General features: G+C 40.2%; 1 protein-coding gene across 1 annotated transcript in view; it reads left to right on the top strand.

The window, feature by feature from the left end:
- The window catches only part of AKAP9 (A-kinase anchoring protein 9), a 227,508-nt gene that overhangs the window by 159,387 nt on the left and 49,958 nt on the right, over window positions 1-18,163 (top strand). The window contains exons 23-24 of the mRNA XM_063452457.1: window positions 10,776-10,938; window positions 15,718-15,930. Coding sequence (XP_063308527.1) covers window positions 10,776-10,938; window positions 15,718-15,930 — 376 coding nt within the window. The remainder of the gene's footprint in view (window positions 1-10,775; window positions 10,939-15,717; window positions 15,931-18,163) is intronic.

Raw genomic sequence — 18,163 nt, 5'->3', positions numbered from 1 at the left:
GCTGACGCTAAGTAAATCAGTAAATCCTAAAACTGTCTTGAAAAATGTTCTTTTCAAGTCTGTATGTGGGGGGGAACCATGCTAACAAGAGTTACTCTAACCAGTAACAGTGTTTTATTAAGTATCAAGTAACCTTTTATCCGCCGCAGCACATACTTCATGACATTGGAGCACAAATATGCTCCAGGCGCAATTGTGCACACTCTGGAATCTGCAGAAAAATGTTGTATGGAATCATTTACTCAGGCATTAACTTTTAAGTATCAGTTTTACATATTTTTTTTAGATGTGGCAGTTGTGGTTTAACAAAATTATTTCGCAGTAATAAATCTGTCAAGAATAGAATATTACATCTTTGTCATGATCTTCGGTAACTCAAGGCATATTTTTGCTCAACCCAGTATTATAGTGTATTTATTAAGGGACACTGTAGGGACCATAACTGCTTTATTTAACTGAAGTGGTTATAGTGTCTGGAGCTGCCCTGACACTGTCCTTTCATTCAGCATTAAACCGTGTTTAATGTTTTAATGGTAAACAAGAGTCCTCAGCAGCCCAGCCCAGTGTCAGCTGACCGTATTCAGCCGATCACAATGCCATTGCAGATATGAATCAATATGGCTACAAGGAAGTATGTCATCTGTCTTAGCCACACCTCCAGTGGAGGCAGTGCTTTTGGAAGCCAGAGACCCTCAATCTGTGTTATATTGCTCAAAAATAATTTAACAATGAAAGAAATGATAGTGCCAGGGAACTCTAGGCACTTTAACCAATTCAATGAGATGAAATGGATATAGTTCCTTCCTACAGTGTCCCTTTAAGGGAACTTTGAGACGTACAAGTATGGAGCATTCCAAACATGTTTTTGGGAGGTGGGGGAAGAGCTTATACTAAGGGTCAAAGTGTATACCCTGCCAGGCATAAAGATCTTGATTACTCTGAGAGCACAATCAGGTAACTGAATATGACTTTAGCTATTTATGTGGCAGACAAGGCTCTGTGTGCTGCAAGCTCATCTCTATTAATGATGTAAAATGAGAATGTAATTTGGTCATTCATATAAATAAATAATGCTTTTCCAGTTTTGTTTTATAGTAAGTGCACTTGCACCTTAAATGGTTTAGTCTAAGTAAAAATGGACTATATATGTTTAATGGCATGCATAGATAATGCATTCAAAATATTGCCAAAAATATAATTAAAAATAAAAATGTAAAAATCCTTGCTGTAGAGAGGCCCCTCCCACACCAGGATGCATATAATGAATGTCTCATTTTAAACTATGTGACTGGCTTTATCCCAAAAGCACCGGTCTAGTAGGGGATTATGGTAATAGTTGTTTATTCCCAATGAGCAGTTCCAGTCATCACACAGGATGACTGCAACTGCTCAATAAACTGATATAAGCATTAACTCTGCTGCTGTTGGTTTGTTGACAACAATGTTCACTGTTTAGTGAATCAAGCCATGTTTTATTATCTGGAAAGCACTGGAGTATGCGTCCGCAGTCCGAGATTTAGCTCTCTTTCTGGGAAGGAAAGAGAAAACCTTTTGTATTGTGTGCAGAATGCTGGACAGTCGAGTCCATCTTTCACAGCTCTGGTCTTGAGCCGGAAAATATGCCGACATGTTGCTCACTGTTGACCTATTTGACTGCTTGAGACCTTCTTCACACTTCTATCACTTTTCTATTACCCACCTGAAGGCTAGGGACTAAGGCTTGCTCCTCACTTAGTCGGAGGACTAACCTAACAACTCACCTGTGGCCCTGGAGGCTGATGATTTGATGCAGCATCTCCTGAGCTGCTCACCTGCTGAATTTATGGAAACTCTACCTCTGGGTTTTGAGGTAGGCCCGTAGAGTGATGACTCCTTTGGTGTGAGCCCTGCTGGTACAGGATGTTAGGGCCTCTGGCAGAACGGTAGCTGTGAGGCTATGGGTTCCCTGTCTCAAATGAGTAGCCAGCAATGAGAGAGGCATATGGAGGCACCTATTGGGATCTGCCATGACTTGATGGTACAGCGGAGGTGAAGGGGGCTGTTGGCCTACAGGCTCTGTTGGGGGGCTTGGCAACAATGATCAGAAAACCTTTGAGTGCCCACTGCGCTGCAGATATCTCTAAGTACCAACTGGCTCTGGAACTGTGTGCGGTGGAAGCACATCCTCAGGGACCTGTCTGCTGAACTCTATTGTTGGTCCTCTGGCCAATTTACAATGTATTTGTCCTATCCCCCTTCCCCCTTTCTCTTCTATCACCCCTGTGTGCGAGGGAGAATGATAGCCTTTAATAAAACTAGGTTATTTTAATCTAAATCTACTTATTTTTCCTTTTTGTTTTTTAGTTGTGTGTGCTTGGTCCATGTACCTAAGAGTAGGCCGAGCACATTTTTGTCCCCTGGGGTCTTCACACTGCTCTACTTTTTACGTCCCTTACCTTTTTTTTTTTTTTTTATACTGGGACCTTTTCTGCCTTTCCTGCTTATTATACAAAGCAGCTTCAAAATGATATTTTCTTGCCTCTAACTTAACATGCAGATAATCATAGCAGCTTTTTAGGCGTGTAACACAGTATTTTTATACTCATACAGTGAGGGAAGAAAGTATTTGATCCCCTGCTGATTTTGAATGCTTGTCCACTGACGAAGAAATGATCAGTCTATAATTTTAATGGTAGGTGTATTTTAACAGTGAGACAGAATAACCAACAAAAATCCAGAAAAATGCCAATGTCAAAAAAGTTATAAATTGATTTGCATGTCAATGAGTGAAATAAGTTTTTGATCCCCTATCAATCAGCAAGATTTCTGGCTCCCATGTGTCTTTTATACAGGTAACGAGCTGAGATTAGGAGCACTCTTTTAAAGGGCAGAGATCAGAGCACTCTCTTCCACGCTGGTCAGGAAAGTGTCAGTCAGGTCCTTGAAGAAGAAGCATTTAGATCTAGTACCCCAGCAACTAGTTTAATTTGTCGCAGATAAGTACCTTAAAATACTGTTGATTTAATGCTATTGAGTGTTTGTTTACTAAACTGCAGACCTTACTGTCTTTTTTACACAACAGCACAAAAGCTCCCTGTTACAGCTGCAAAGATTAGTGCATTAGCTCATGTGTTGGTGAGAACCACACTTTTATTTTCACTTTAAAAAAAAAAAAAAAAAAAAAAATCCCCCCCTTTAGGAATGACATGGACCCATATCAATAAGTTATTATATATTTGATTTCTTATACTGGTATCATATTTACTAGTTGAATTGAATCATGTGGCCCCATGTAGTGCACCATGACATCACCTTTCAATAAGGTGTGTCAGGAGGTCATAAATACACCTAAAGACTTCACAGAATTTTCCTACTGTCCGAGCCACAGCCCCTAAAACAAATGTTTACATTATGTGGCCATGTGACATGTTTGATGTTTAAAAAAAAAAAAAAAAAAAAGGGTGAAGTTGTTTGGGGTTTAATTGCTAAGAAGCAATTTACCATGACTTGAATATGAATCTCAAATATGCAATATACAATGTATTATTCCATATTTCTGAAGTGTAAATATTTCTGGTTCGCAGTTTTAGTGAACTTTTAAGTGTGTTTCTTTCTGAACTCTCACTTAAACACCAACCAGAAAATTTAAAATCACTGTGTAACTACCTCATTTTAACAATGGAGCACAGTTTAAGGGCCCTTACTGTATTTAACGGAACATTCCAAGGCCACTGTAGTGGTTATGGTTCTTGGATACCCTCCCAGAGTAATCTGTGACACTGTTTTAAAGCGGTTTGACAACATACCTGGGTTCCTCTGGCAGGAGAAGCAGGTTGTCTTCACTGAGCTAAGCAGCTGCAATACAGGAGCATGCTCATTTTCTGAAATGTCAGTATTACTGACTGGATTAGCATTTGGGTTGTGTCTAGTGTTGGCAATGTTATGATGGCATATTTGTGGCGTTTGCAAATAATTTGACAATTTACCTGAGGTCCTCCCCTATGAGAGCCCAAAGCTCTCTGCACTCAGCTAACCCCAGCGATGCAGGGCTTCTTGGCTGAGAGCCCTCAGCTGAACTCTCAGCCAATGAGCACAGCGCTGCTTAACTCATTGGAGCTAACCAGATTCTCCTGAATTCTAAATCCAGATGCAGGATGCGGCTGCAGGAGCCCGGTGGTACCCAGGTAGATGTCAGACTGTCCTAAAACATTTTGATAGATTACTCTGGGATGGGCACTTCTGGCACCATAACCACTACAGTGGGCTTTGCTGGTTAGGGAGCTTGCGGTATTCCTTTATTTTTTTATTCATTTTTTGTTCAATAGTTTTTATTGAGTTTTAGACAATGTCAAACAAATTCAGACAAGTTGTACAGTTACAGAATTGCTTCGGACAAGTTGTCATATTTTAATCATGCATCCCGCCTCGAGGATGGTAGGTATCCACATCATATCGTCTAGGAGACACATTACAGTATCCTAACATTCATAACTATGTAACTTTGTAACCTGTAACTGCATCTAGGTATTTCGTCAGATTCACCAAGTCTCTGTAACGAGGTGTTACCCTAGATATAAATGTAGGGGGGAGAGGGAGGAGGTGAGGAGGAAGAACGGAGGGGGGTAGGAAGGTCGCATTGTTAGTTAGAAGATGTGTCTTGGGGGACGCATTTGTGAATGATGTTTTGCATCGGAGCTAGATATACGTTTGGCATTGTTGTCGACATTTTTTCCCATTTTTGCCATGCTGTTTGGATGCGGGTCTCAGTCGCCGTGCCTCTATTTCGTATGTTTTGGTGGTGTCTATTGTATCTATGCACGTCTGGGTGCCTGGTGGGTTTCTGCTCAGCCATGCCTTACTTATTGTTGTCAGCGCCGCGATGACAATATGATACGTGAGGTATAGATCAGCCTTTTGTAGTTCGTGTGGGAATATCAATAATAGATATGTTTCAGGTGATAGTGGTATTGTATTACCGGTGGATGCTGTTACTATGTCTGAGACGTCTTTCCAGAAGGTCTTAATCTTCGGGCAAGTCCACCAGATGTGGAACATTGACCCTGGTTCTCCCAGACATCTCCAGCAAGACCTCGATTTGTTGTGGTCGAGTTTGTGTAGGCTAGTCGGAACCATGTACCAGCGGTACAGCACTTTCCTACTGGTTTCGATATGAGAAGTGTTCAGTGTGAGGTGTTTGTGTGCCTCAAGTGTTTGTAACCATATTTTGTTGGGTATAGTCTGGTTTAGGTCTTTTTCCCACGCCTTCATGAAGCTTAGTTTCCCTACGTGATCGTATGTCTTAGTCAGTTTGTACAGGAGGGACAGCATTTTTTGGGATGGCTTTTGAGCCATACACACTTTTTCTAACTCCGTTGGTGTGTAGTTCTGTGCCTGTGCTATACTTATATCGACGTGTTTCCTCACCCATGACTGTAGGCTCTAGGGGGAGGTTAAATTGTTTGGTTAGGGAGTTAAAGTCTATCAGGCGGCCATTTGTCATTATTTGGGATAGGCGTGTGACCCCATTGTCATACCATAGACCGTGGTCAAAACCTGGAATAAGGATTTGGAACGCTTTGATTTGTAAGGCCGGGGATACATGTGAGTCGGGATAGTGTTGTTTGATGTATTTGTCCCAAATGTGGAGTGTCTCTGCAGTGGTGGGACAGATATTTTTATATTTCGGTCTCGTGTTTGGGCACCCAAGCTAACATTGACATCATGAGTCCGTCCGTGTGTGCTGCTTCCATTTGACTCCTTGTTGGTGGGGTTTTATGGTGGGAGGTGGATATGAGTGTGGTCATCATGGCCACTATGTAATATCTCGTGATGTCTGGTGCCCCCACCCACCCATCTTGAAGGGCCTGTACTGTTTCCACTGCTATTCTAGGTCGTTTTCCTCCCCAGATGAATTGGTTTATGGAGCGTTGGGCTTCCTGGAAAAATTGTCTTGGCAGCCCTATCTGGAGTGTTCTAAAGAGGTACTGTAGTCTTGGCAGTACCATCATTTTCACCGCCGCTATTCGGCCCCTCCATGAAATATACTTCCCCTTCCAATTTTGTAGCTGTTGTTTAATTGCATTGAGTATTTTTGTATAGTTTGCTTTATATAGTTCTTGTGTTGTGGGCGTGAGGTCAATTCCAAGGAAGGTTAAGTGATCGCATCTCAAGTCATATGTATGTTGGCTTTGTAAGTGGGAGAGTCGTGGTTTAGTGATGTTGAGGCCCATAGCTTGTGTTTTAGTAATATTTAGCTTATAGTACGAGCAGTTGCTAAATCTTGTTAGTATAGTTTGGAGTTGTGGTAGGGAGGTGTCAGGTTTAGACAGTGTAAGCATTACATCATCGGCAAACAGGGTGATCTTGTGTGATTTCCCCCCTATGTGTATCCCATGGACTTCACTCGAGTCTCTTATGTGTTGAGCTAGAGGTTCTAGTGCCAATATGTAAAGTAAAGGGGAGAGTGGGCAGCCCTGTCTAGACCCATTTGAGATGTGGAATGGTTTGGAGGTAAAGCCTCCATTAGCTATTTTTGCTGTCGGGTTATCGTATAACGCAGAGACCAGTGTAATGAAACAAATCTCCGCAACACTGCCTCTAGGTATCCCCAGTGTAACCTGTCAAAAGATTTCTCAGCGTCCAGTGACAGTGCCACACTGGGTTCCCCAGATTTCTGGATCTTGTGTAAGATGTTGAGTAGCTTCCTGGTCCCATCTGATCCCTGTCTACCACAAACGAACCCCACCTGGTCATCCCTTATCAATGTTGGTAGTATGTCTCCCAGCCTATTTGCATAGATTTTTGCCAGTATTTTTAGGTCTGTGTTTAGTAGCGATATGGGGCGCAAATTTTGGCATTTGTGTGGCAGCTTACCTGGTTTTGGTAATGTTGTTATGTGGGCTAACAACATGTCTCTAGGTATAACGCCTGTAGTTAGAATACTGTTGTATAATTTTTCCAGTTTGGGGTTCAGGATATGGGAGAAGGTCTTGTAGTATAAATTTGTAAAGCCATCTGGACCTGCCGATTTCCCTTTTGGGAGGGTTTTGATAGTGTGCGCGATTTCGCTTTGAGTGATGGGTTCTTCTAGTAAGGTTCGGTCTACCTGCGAGAGTTGCTGTATTTGAGCTTCTTTTAAGAATGTGTCAATTTCCGTTGCTAGTGGTTGATGTATGTGTTCATCATTTTGAAGGTTGTATAATGTGTCGTAATAGTCCGCCAGCATGTCGTTATGTCGTTTATGTCGTGAGGATTGTATATTTAGTTTCCTTCAGAATTTATGAGGAATGGTATTTTCGCGTTCTGTCTTTTGTGTCTTCGTAGTGTCGCCAAAGCCTTCCCCGCTCTGTTACCTTGGGTATAAGTTGTGAGTTTCAGTCTATGTGTCATGATAGCTGTATGTCGCAGATGGATGTCATTTAGTTTCCCCTGAAGGTAGTCTATACGCTGTTGTGGGGGGGGGGAAGGGTCTAGGATTTGCACGGACGTTTCGTCCCTAAGTGATCTCAGAAGATCGATATATTTCTTAGCTTGCCTATTTAGGTGCGATGCTTGACTAATCAGGAGGCTGCGAATGACTGCCTTATGTGCCTGCCAATTTGTGGCTAGTGAGACGTTGGGTGTTTCGTTCAGGATAAAGAATTGGGTTATCTCTTCATTAAGTTTGGTTTTGAATTCAGGGTTGTGTAGGAGAGCGTCATTCAGACGCCATGGTGTCTTCCCTCGGGATTGGAATTTGTCTCTTAAAGTTAGTTGTACTGGGGCATGGTCGGACCATATTATGTTTCCTATCTCACTGTGTGTAACCTTCATTAGTAGATCGCTCGAGACAAATATGAAGTCTATTCTGGTGTATGTTTTATGTACAGAGGAATAATATGTAAATTCTCGATCGTTTGGATGTTGTGTCCTCCATATATCGTAAAGATTGTGTTCTGAGAGGAGTTTCATAATGGCTGTGGCCTGTTTGCATAATGGTTTGCGTCTAGGGGACGCGTCGGACAGTGTAGTGTCTAGTCGTGGTTGTAGTATGTGGTTTAGATCCCCACATATGATTGTGGGTGACTGGTGAGTGGTAGGGAGTTTGTTTAACACCTTCTGTATAAAATTCCTTTGGTTATTGTTTGGTCCGTATATTCCCACTAAATTATATAGGGTGTCATTGAGTTTGCAGTGTAGATACCTTCTGTATCTTTTTTGAGTCGCAGGAGTTCGAATGATACTGAAGAGTGTATGAGGAATGAAACGCCTCGTGCTTTAGAGGAGTATGTCGAGTGATACTGCGTGGGGTAATCTCTGCCAGCGAAGCAGGGTACCCTGTTGTGTGCAAAATGTGTCTCTTGTACGCATAGTATGTCTGACTTAGTGCGCTTAGCGTCCTCTACCAAGAGTCTCCTTTTGTGTGGTGTGTTCAATCCGCGTGCATTAATAGTCTGTATTTTCATCATTTGTGGGGGTTGTGTGGTGTAGCTGCTTAGGACTTGTAAGTATACGCCAGCGGCATTCCCCGTGGCGTGCGAGGGGATTTTGTGTCGCTGCTGTGCAGAGTGGGTCAATTTTTTTGTCGTTGTAGAGTTTCAGCTTGTGGGCAAGTGGGTGGCGGTATAAGTCTAATGTGTTGTAGCTTCTTCGGTGGTTCATGACCGACCATGGTTAAGTTTGGATTAGGGGAAAACAACTTGGGGGGGTTGTGTGAACTATATACAAGGTGTCTCTATCCGAGACTTTATGTGGGCTTGCCACATCTGGGGGGTAGGAGAGAAGGATTTCCTCCATTAGCGTGGCTATTGGGCACCTTCCTAATTTACTATGTTGCGCTGCATGTCCACGTGTCTAAACGTGTGGATGCCTGAGAGTATGGACATATTGTAGGTGTTTCCATTTTGGGCGTCGGTTTAAGCCTGGGTGATGCACCCAGAGTAGAGACGCGCCAGGGGGTTTGCTTGCTAATTCAGCCTTTAAGGCCATATTTGTTGATTCTATGGGGGTGTCTCTTCCATTATCTGGTGGGAGTGGGCCTGGCACATAAGATTAGTAATGTAAAATGCATTATATACAGATCATTGAGACCAAGATATACAATGAACCCTCACCCGACATTTTTTGATTGTACTCTAAAACATTTTCAAAAAATATGTTTAAAAATATGTCATCTACAGCCTGTAGTTTTCAATTTACTTCATCCTAGATCGGTCTTTGTTTTCCAAAAACTGCTTTCTTTTGTAAAAGTATCAGAGCAGAATATAGTTTTCAAATTCTGAAACTAGAGAAGTAATCAATCATCTGGAGCACCTTTGTTTGCCCCACTATAATATTATTGGCTAAATGTAAAGTCTTACCGTCTGCACCTCATCTGCCGTTTGCACAGCATTCACATTTAATGTTCCACTCATGCTTGCATTTCACTTCAGTAAAATTAAAACTACAAGAAGTTATTTTAGTTATACTAGTTTTATTATTTAACATACCTCCCAACATTGGGAGGTATGGCAAGGGCCAATTGGTGGGTGGACTACAAAGGGGTGGCAACAAGGAGCCCACAGAGAGACCTGAGGGTCACATATGGCCGCACATTATCCCTGCACACACCTACAATGCTAACAACCCAGCTTCAAGAGAATATTGATTTTCTTTGATCTATGTATAATACAATGATGAATTGGCATCCATGTCTGTCTGTGTAAACCTTTCTTTATTACATTACAACCTTTGCCCTTCAGCTACCATTAGACCAAATTTCCTCTAGTTATGACAGCTGTACGTAAGCAGCAGTTGGATGTCCCAGGCTAGGTGTCCACCTTTGCACCTGTAATCAAGCGTGGATGTGAATTTTTTTTTTTTTTTAATTGACAATCTCTCCTACTGTCTTAGCCTAACTATATTAACCTTTCTAGCCTACTCATAGCCTCTTATTGCATATTCAGCATTCATGTTGGAATTACAGAAATACGCACATGAGACAGAGCAAGCGATGGGAGAGAAGTAGGGGTGCTCTTAAAGGACCACTATAGTCATTGAGCTGAAGTGGTCTGGGTGCCAGGTCCCCCAGGTTTTAACCCTTCACATGTAAACATAGCAGTTTCCGTGAAACTGCTATGTTTACATGGCAGGGTTAATACAGCCTCTAGTTTTAACCCCTTCAGCCCAGTGGGAGGAGGGGCCCTGAGGGTTGGGGGGGGGGGGGGGGAGAACCTAAGGGTTATATTGTCAGGAAAACAAACACTATAGTGATCCTTTAATATTTTTAAAGTTGCAATTCAGTGCATTCAACATCTTTTTAAATTATACTGGAACCGTAAAAGCCAAACAGAAGCAACAAACTATCATTCATTTTGAAAACCCATATTTTCTAACAATCAACAGAATGTTATGTTTTGTTTTTGGTTTGTTTTTTTAGCCACTAGGCTCTATAATGGTGTGACAGTTCATGTTGTACTCATGCTGGGTACTCTTTGCAGAAGTAGATGTGTCAGTGTAGCCTTCACGATGAATGAACCCCATGAAAATGCAGATGCTGGGATTTTGGTGAGGACTGATCTGCACAATGCTGAAGGTACAGAATAGGAAGCAGGAAGCAGAGCAGAGCCAAGAAGGAAACAGGCCGGCTCTAGACTGGACAAAGATTTCAGTAGAGAAGGTCATAGTCACTCTGCCTGAGTCAAATTCTCAAGTGTTCTCAAATGTTTAACATGTATGCCTTGGTCTTCTGTAGAGTAAATCCATACAAACATGTTAAGCAAAGTTTACAAATGAGTAATGTATTAACTGAACAGTTATGTCTCTATTTCACCCTGCAGCTAGAACATGCCAAGGCTGCACAGACTGAGTTGGTGCGGGAATCCATCAAAAGGAAGCAGGAGACTTCTGAGCTGCTCAAAATACAAGATGAGCTTCAAGAAAGACTCAATGAGGAGGCCAAAGCCAGAGAACACCTGGCTTTGGAACTCAGTAAAGCAGAAGGTATGTTCATGTATAGTCAGGATACATTCTCTAAATGGAGCACTCAAGGGAAACAATCACTTCCCATGATTTCTAATGTTATGTTTACCTATCCTCTATATTTAACAAATCGCTCTTAGTGAGGTCTAAAATTTTAAATTAAATAAGAAATCCACAAAACTCTGGAGCAGAGCTCCTCCATCTTGGCCCCCTGACCGTCGTTTTTATAAGCTGTGCACCTGTCAGTGTTCCTGATTGTCCTCTTCCAAGGCTGTGCCAGGATCAAACTGGATTCTGTTGTCATTTGCTAAACATTTAATATAAACTTTGAAAAGAAAATGCATAATCAAATTAAAAATGTGATAACTCAATTTCTAAGTATTTTTCAATGTTTTATTCAATGGTGTAATTTTTACAGAAGTTACCTTTTAGGTTTGGGTGAAATCTTAAGAAGCTTAGAAGTTTTTTGTTTTTTTTTATTACAATATTCTCAGATTAAATGTTTTGTTTTACATAGTATGTCTGACTGTCCTGTCATGTAAATTACTCCCTCCCCCCCCCCCCCCTCTAGCTCCCATAAGCCTGAGTCCATGCACATATGGCACTATTAAAGGAATGTCCTAGTGTGCATGTACTTGAATGGCATTGCTCTGAGACCATGGTAGTTGGTCAATGTTGCCCTGAGATCAGACGTGCTGTTGAAGTAAGTATGGTTTTTACTTCTATCCTCAGCACTAATTTCTCTAGTAAACATTTTAACAATGTTTTCTAAGGAAGAGAAATGATAAACTGTCCATTCCCAAGAGAAGGCTGTTACACTTTGTTATACACTCTTATCCTAAAAGTGAATTGAAAAGTCTTGAATGGAGAGTTTGGTGGAGGTGGCTTGTGTGGTGGTATCACGGGGAGAAAAAAAACTATAAAATCATCTCCTATAAGCTAGCTCTGTGCAAACTCCACTCCCTATATTTTATTTAAAAAGGGGGAAGACCGAGGTCAAAAAACATAGATTTGGCATGTTTGATCCTGTCCACTCTATAATCCATTTAACACTTATGTCTTCTATCGAGATAAGGAGATTTGTTTACACCTTTAACACAATGCTAGTGGTATATGGGTGACTGTAGCAATCGTGTTGTTCCCAGCCTTCATTAGCTTCTTCCTCTCCATTAATCCTGCCAGTGATCTGGGCTGGTTTATACACACTCTCCATGAAAGATTTATTAAAGAATATATGTATTTGATAGTTTGGTAATAGCTCTGTTTAACCCTCCTGTCAGATGTTATATAGCTTGACGATGCACATTTTTTTTATGCAGCCAAAAGTCTTGTGTATTCTTGTTCTCAACTGTCCTAGTTCTTCGTCCCTCTTATAGTGGTGACGTGGAAAATTAAACATCTGCTGTCAAATTTTTAGTATTTTACCTGTTATTGAGTAATACGTCAACACACACACACACATATAATATCGATTGTATAGCGCTAAGGAATTTGATGGCCCTATATAAATAATAAAATTATATAAGTAATTTAAAAAGTATGGCTGCACTCATGGTCTTGTCCATAGGCGTGTGCACGGGGTGTGCTTGGGCACACCTTAATCCCCACGGCACGCCTATGGAGTAAGACCGGCAGAGGAGATCTCAGGATCTCCCCTGTCGGCTCATTCAGAGACGGCGCTATCCGAGCACCGGCTCTGCTCTAAGCCTCCCCTCACAGACCCACAGGCAGTGAGGGAGGCAAGAGAGGACCCGGGGAGCTGAACCAGCAGCTTCGCCGGGTTCCTCTTGCGAGGTCTGAGCGTTGCCGTGGCAATGCTCAGATCTCGCGAGAGTGAACTCTAGCCCCACAGGAGAGTTCACTCTCCACTGGACCACCAGGGAAGGGAGCATGGAACAACGATCCCCACTCCCTACATAAGGTAAAAAGGGAGGGGGGATATTAAGTAATGTACCCCCACCTCCGCCCCCCACAATCACCCACACACACAACACACATACAGCACCTTCACACACATACAGCACCTTCACACACATACAGCACCCTCACACACACACAGCACCCTCACACACATACAGCACCCTCAAACACACAGCACCCTCTCACACACAGCACACAAACAGCACCCTAACAAACACACACACACACAGACACACACAGCACCCTTACACACACAACACCCTCAAACCACCCGTACGCGCACACGCGCACACACATACACACACAGCAGTGTGTGTGTGTGTGTGTGTGTGTATGTGTGTGTATATATATATATATATATATATATATATATATATATATATATATATATATATATGTGTATATGTATATATATACACACATACATATACACGCGGCATGTGTTTGTGCTTTAGGGTGCATACCCTAATGCAATAGGCTGCGCACGCCTATGGACTTGTCATAATAGGTATTCCTTTATTCTAAATACATAAGCTCCAGATAGATCAACGTTTCAGTCCACACAGGGACTTTCATCAGGATCAAGATGAAATCCTGAACCTGAACCTTGATCCTGATGAAAGTCCCTGTGTGGTCTGAAACGTTGATGTATTTGGAATAAAGGAATACCTATTCTTAAAAGACCGTGAGTGCAGCCATACATTTTGTTTACTATTGTATCACTAAAGCCTTATGGGCTGGCATATTCAAAAAGTTGAGCCCGAGTGCAAGGAACTTGAATATATATATATATATATATATATATATATATAATGTCAGAGGACACTACATTTCATATTTTAACCTCCTGGTGCTAGTCATTAGTGCAACATTTCAGATTATTTACTATTTCAGAACATTTCAGAATTTACTATTCTAAAAATATGATATATGATGTGAATACGCTTTATGGTGACAGAGGCATTGTTCCTTCATTGTCAATCAGAAGACATGGCCTTTCAGCATTTGATTGTTTTTGCCATTTTCTTCATTTCTCTGTTCTCCAAAACAATGGTTGACCCTATAGGGCATTATTATTGTAGAAACACTGTTGCTAAACCTGGTGTGTAGGAATTATGAAATAGACATCTGACAGCTGGAATTCAGAGACAATGCTGTAAACCTGTTAGGACTTGTTCAGTAAATATTTATCTTAGTTTGGTTATTAATAAAGGATTACCCTTGAGTTATAGTTGTATGCAAAAGATACACATTTGCAAAATGTTTTTAGCACATCTATTTAAATGTCAGTAAATGGGATAGGATACTTTTGATATAAATATGTACACATGGTGGAGTGGTAAAAAAAAAAAGTGATACTTGAAAGTAAACCCATAAACTAATATATATGTATGGTAGCAACAGCTGTTAGGTTAGTAAACTTCTAATCATTAAACGGGAAAATAAACCAATACAAACATAAAAAAGGATTGCGTTAAAGGAACACTATAGGCACCCAGACCACTTCAGCTTAATGAAGTGGTCTGGGTGCTAGGTCCAGCTAGGGTTAACCCTTTCTTCTATAAACATAGCAGTTTCAGAGAAACTGCTATGTTTATAATAGGGTTAATCCAGCCTCTAGTGGCTGTCTCATTGACAGCCGCTAGAGCGCTTCCGTGCTTCTCACTGTGATTTTCACAGTGAGAAGATGCCAGCGTCCATAGGAAAGCATTGAGACTGCTTTCCTGTGGACTGGCTGAATGCACGCGCGGCTCGTGCCGCGCATGTGCATTCAGACGAGGAGGAGGAGAGTCCCCCGTCCGGCGCTGGAAAAAGAGGTAAATTTAACCCCTTCCACCCCCTAAAGCCCGGCTGGAGGGGAGGCCCTGAGGGTGGGTGGGACCTAGAGACCCTATAGAGCCAGGAGAACGAGTATGTTTTCCTGGCACTATAGTGGTCCTTTAAATAAGGTTTAAAGACAAAACAGAATGATTTAACTTAACATCAGATCTTCTGTTTGGTAACTTGAAACTCTGTAAAAGTCAAACACGTATTCATAATAATGCTGACAATCCAAACAGCAAAAATATCTGTTGAAAAAGTTGTGATTGAGCTTACAAAATGTGCATCCCAAATTTGGCAATAAATGTGCATGTTACAATCCCCAAAAGTTTGCATAGCTGTGTGGCGTGAAAATGGCCTTCCAATTTAATTAATCTTGGGCATTTTCACATAGATAGGAGACATTTATTTTATTACAAATACATTTAAAAATATATATCTTCCATTAAAGCCATCAATTATTCTTCACCTTTCCAGAAACTTTGTGAACTTTGTCTTCTAAACATTAAATTAATTTGTCATTGAATCCGTGAAAGATATTTGCTAGAAGAATCAATTCAGATTCCTAAATATACGGTAATCTAAAACAAAGTGAATTTCAGACTTGAGAAAGTTACAGAATACAACAACAAATGTATCCAATTGTAAAATACTGTAATACCTTATACGCGGCAGGCAGGTTTGAACAAATAAATGCTTGGCTCAAATCCTGCAACAGGCTAGCATATCTGCTGCTTGCATTGCTGACGCATGCAGATCAAGAACAGTCTATGTATACGTTGCTTAATATATCCGTATACATGGGAGTTTACAGTATCTTTTATTCCCCGGCCGCCCAAGCGAAGTCCATATGAAATAATTATTGCTGGGATTTAAATGATCTGCTTTATTGTACATCTGCTAATATTCGTTCTACGGCTGGTTTGTCTGAACACTGCTTCTGTGTAAAATCGCTTTACGGGTAAAATGTTCATCCAAGCACTTAAAGGAGATTGCATGGTGTTTTTTTGTAGTGAAACGTACGCATTGGTCACTGAAATCTCTCTTTGCTCTCTACAGGCCTTCTCGATGGATACACAGATGAAAGAGTCTTTCTTGAAAAGCAAATGCAGGAAAAAAATGATCTTATCCAGCACCTTGAACAGGAGCTGCAAAGTACAGGTAACAGGTTGCAGGAATTTGAACAGGAGCGGCAACAGATACAGGAGGAAAGGGAGCTGCTCTCCCGACAGAAAAATGCATTAAAGGCTGATGCAGCACCTGCAGAGCAACGTATGTATTATTCTAATTATCATTGTGTTCTCTGTATAACTATAGGTTTCGTTTACAGTTGTGTGACCACGGGTTATTAAACATTTTTTTTTTTTCTTTTGCAAGGCTTTGTCATCATGTTACACATTGGGACCAACACCTTAATAGGTAGTTTATATAATGGTAATTTGCACCTTAGTACCATAATTACCTTATCGAATTCTAAAGCCACGTAGGGTGAAATCATCATCAACTAATCTTTTCATCAAAGCCAAAAAGTTCATAGATTTTCAGATACTTTTATTATGAGATTAGTTAGATAGTGCTTTTCTCTGACAGTTAAGTTAAGTTTGGATATTAAACTGCCAATTAGTGGTTACAATTTAGCAGAAGGAGTAATATTTATTAAGAATATTTTATTGGGTGAATTAGGTTGCTGTTCACCTGCAGGCATGTTATTATAATTGTGAAATACGAGTTTTAACATTTTCTTGGTGCTTTGCAAGAATTGTCTGCTTCAGCCATAGCTAGCCCGCAACCTCCAATTAATTTGTTAAAGGATAATTGTTCTTTACCACTTATAATCAAGCAAAACTAATGTTTTTGTTGAGGTTCATTAACACTGAACATTTATTAGACGTGGAGGTTTATTGATAAGCAACGAGTTAGGATTAGTTGGAAGCCAGTTTTCTAAATTTAGGTTGTATTTTTCACCCACAAATTCATTTTATTGTCTAATTATCTTGTTTGCTTACCACAACTCTCTGCTTATGGTTAGTGTACAAAACATAGATTGGTTTATGTTTTTAAGAATTCCTCTTATGCTTGAATTTTATATTCACTCACATTGTCAGCCTTAATAGAAAGAATAGCCTCATCTTAACAACTAGAGTGTAAAACATACCTGACATGTTGTAGCAATTTATCCTATAATATATAATTTAACTCTATAGATTCATGTAGGAGATTAATGTATTTATTCTGAAGTTTGGAATGTCTAGAACAATTATACTATATATTACATCAAGATAGATAGATAGATAGATTTTTTTTTCATGGGAATTGTAGCAATTTGACAAGTGAATCGCAATTTTTAGGTGAAACAGAACTTCAGAGATTTTTTTCAATTTAGACAAAAAACAAATTACATTCGCTGTCGACGTTCCTCAAGTCTGGGTATAGTGAATAAACCCTTTAGCGTTTAGTATTCTACTTCTCTTTGTTATACAGCAACAAGTTTCCTAGCAAGGGATGTAGCAGGTAAATTATTACAAAACTTAAGTACACTTGACAAAATAGCCACATTCACTCAAGTTAATTGCATTTTGCTAGGGAAAATGTGAAACATACATTTCAGTGGAGAGCCTTGGTATGCTTTCAATAGCTCTCCAGCTGTTGTGGAATGACAACTCCCAAGGACTTCATACAATAGAATTGTTTAATATTGTTTTAATTTATCTTCTTATTTGTGGTCCTTGAAAATATGGATACTGTATAAATTAAAGCTGTTATTGCCACACAGTTCATACGTTATTCATGCATTCACACTGATTAAAACTGACAGTGCACTTTTATTTTTTTTTATTTTTTTTACTAAAGTGACAATTAGCAGGAATTCAAAGTGAATTTCAAATTTAAGAAACAAAGTAGTCAAAGTGGAAAACTTTTCCAAATCAACAATTTTTCCAGTGTGGCTACTTTGTCCTTAAGTTTGAGGTTCACTTTGAATTCCTGACAATAGGTTTATTAAAATAGCCCTGTTTATGGTATATCCAGTGTGCTGAGATGTAAAGTTCTACCTTTTTTTTTTTTACAATATTTGTTAAAAAGGTACAAAAACTGAAAAAGGAATGTTAAAAATAGTCACATTCAGTGTGGGGGTGAACAGCACATCAACAAGTTTACCTCCACTATGGCGCTAACATGGATTTATCCATTGCAAATTTTATTTTACGTTTATCTGTTCGACATTTTTAAAAATACATTGACAAGGTTATTAGTAAGTTATGACGAGTTTCTCGAGTGCAACACGCAGTAAAGGTAAGACCATTTATGTTCTAAATCCAGGGACAATTGTTGATTCTCCTGGACTATAATCTGGCACTGGTAGCATTGGGTGTAATTCGGCATCCTCATATTCTTTGCTTGGTTCCCCCAATTATAGATTTGCTTTTCTGTTATAATTCACTGCCATGTCTTTGTTCAGCTGCTCCCTATTTTTTCCACCATTGTCATTTTGCAAAAGAACCACAGT

The sequence above is a fragment of the Pelobates fuscus genome, chromosome 4 (assembly GCF_036172605.1).
Source record: "Pelobates fuscus isolate aPelFus1 chromosome 4, aPelFus1.pri, whole genome shotgun sequence".
Taxonomy (NCBI): Eukaryota; Metazoa; Chordata; class Amphibia; order Anura; family Pelobatidae; genus Pelobates; species Pelobates fuscus.
The sequence above is the reverse complement of the archived record's forward strand: the minus strand, read 5'-3'. Positions and strand labels throughout refer to the sequence as shown.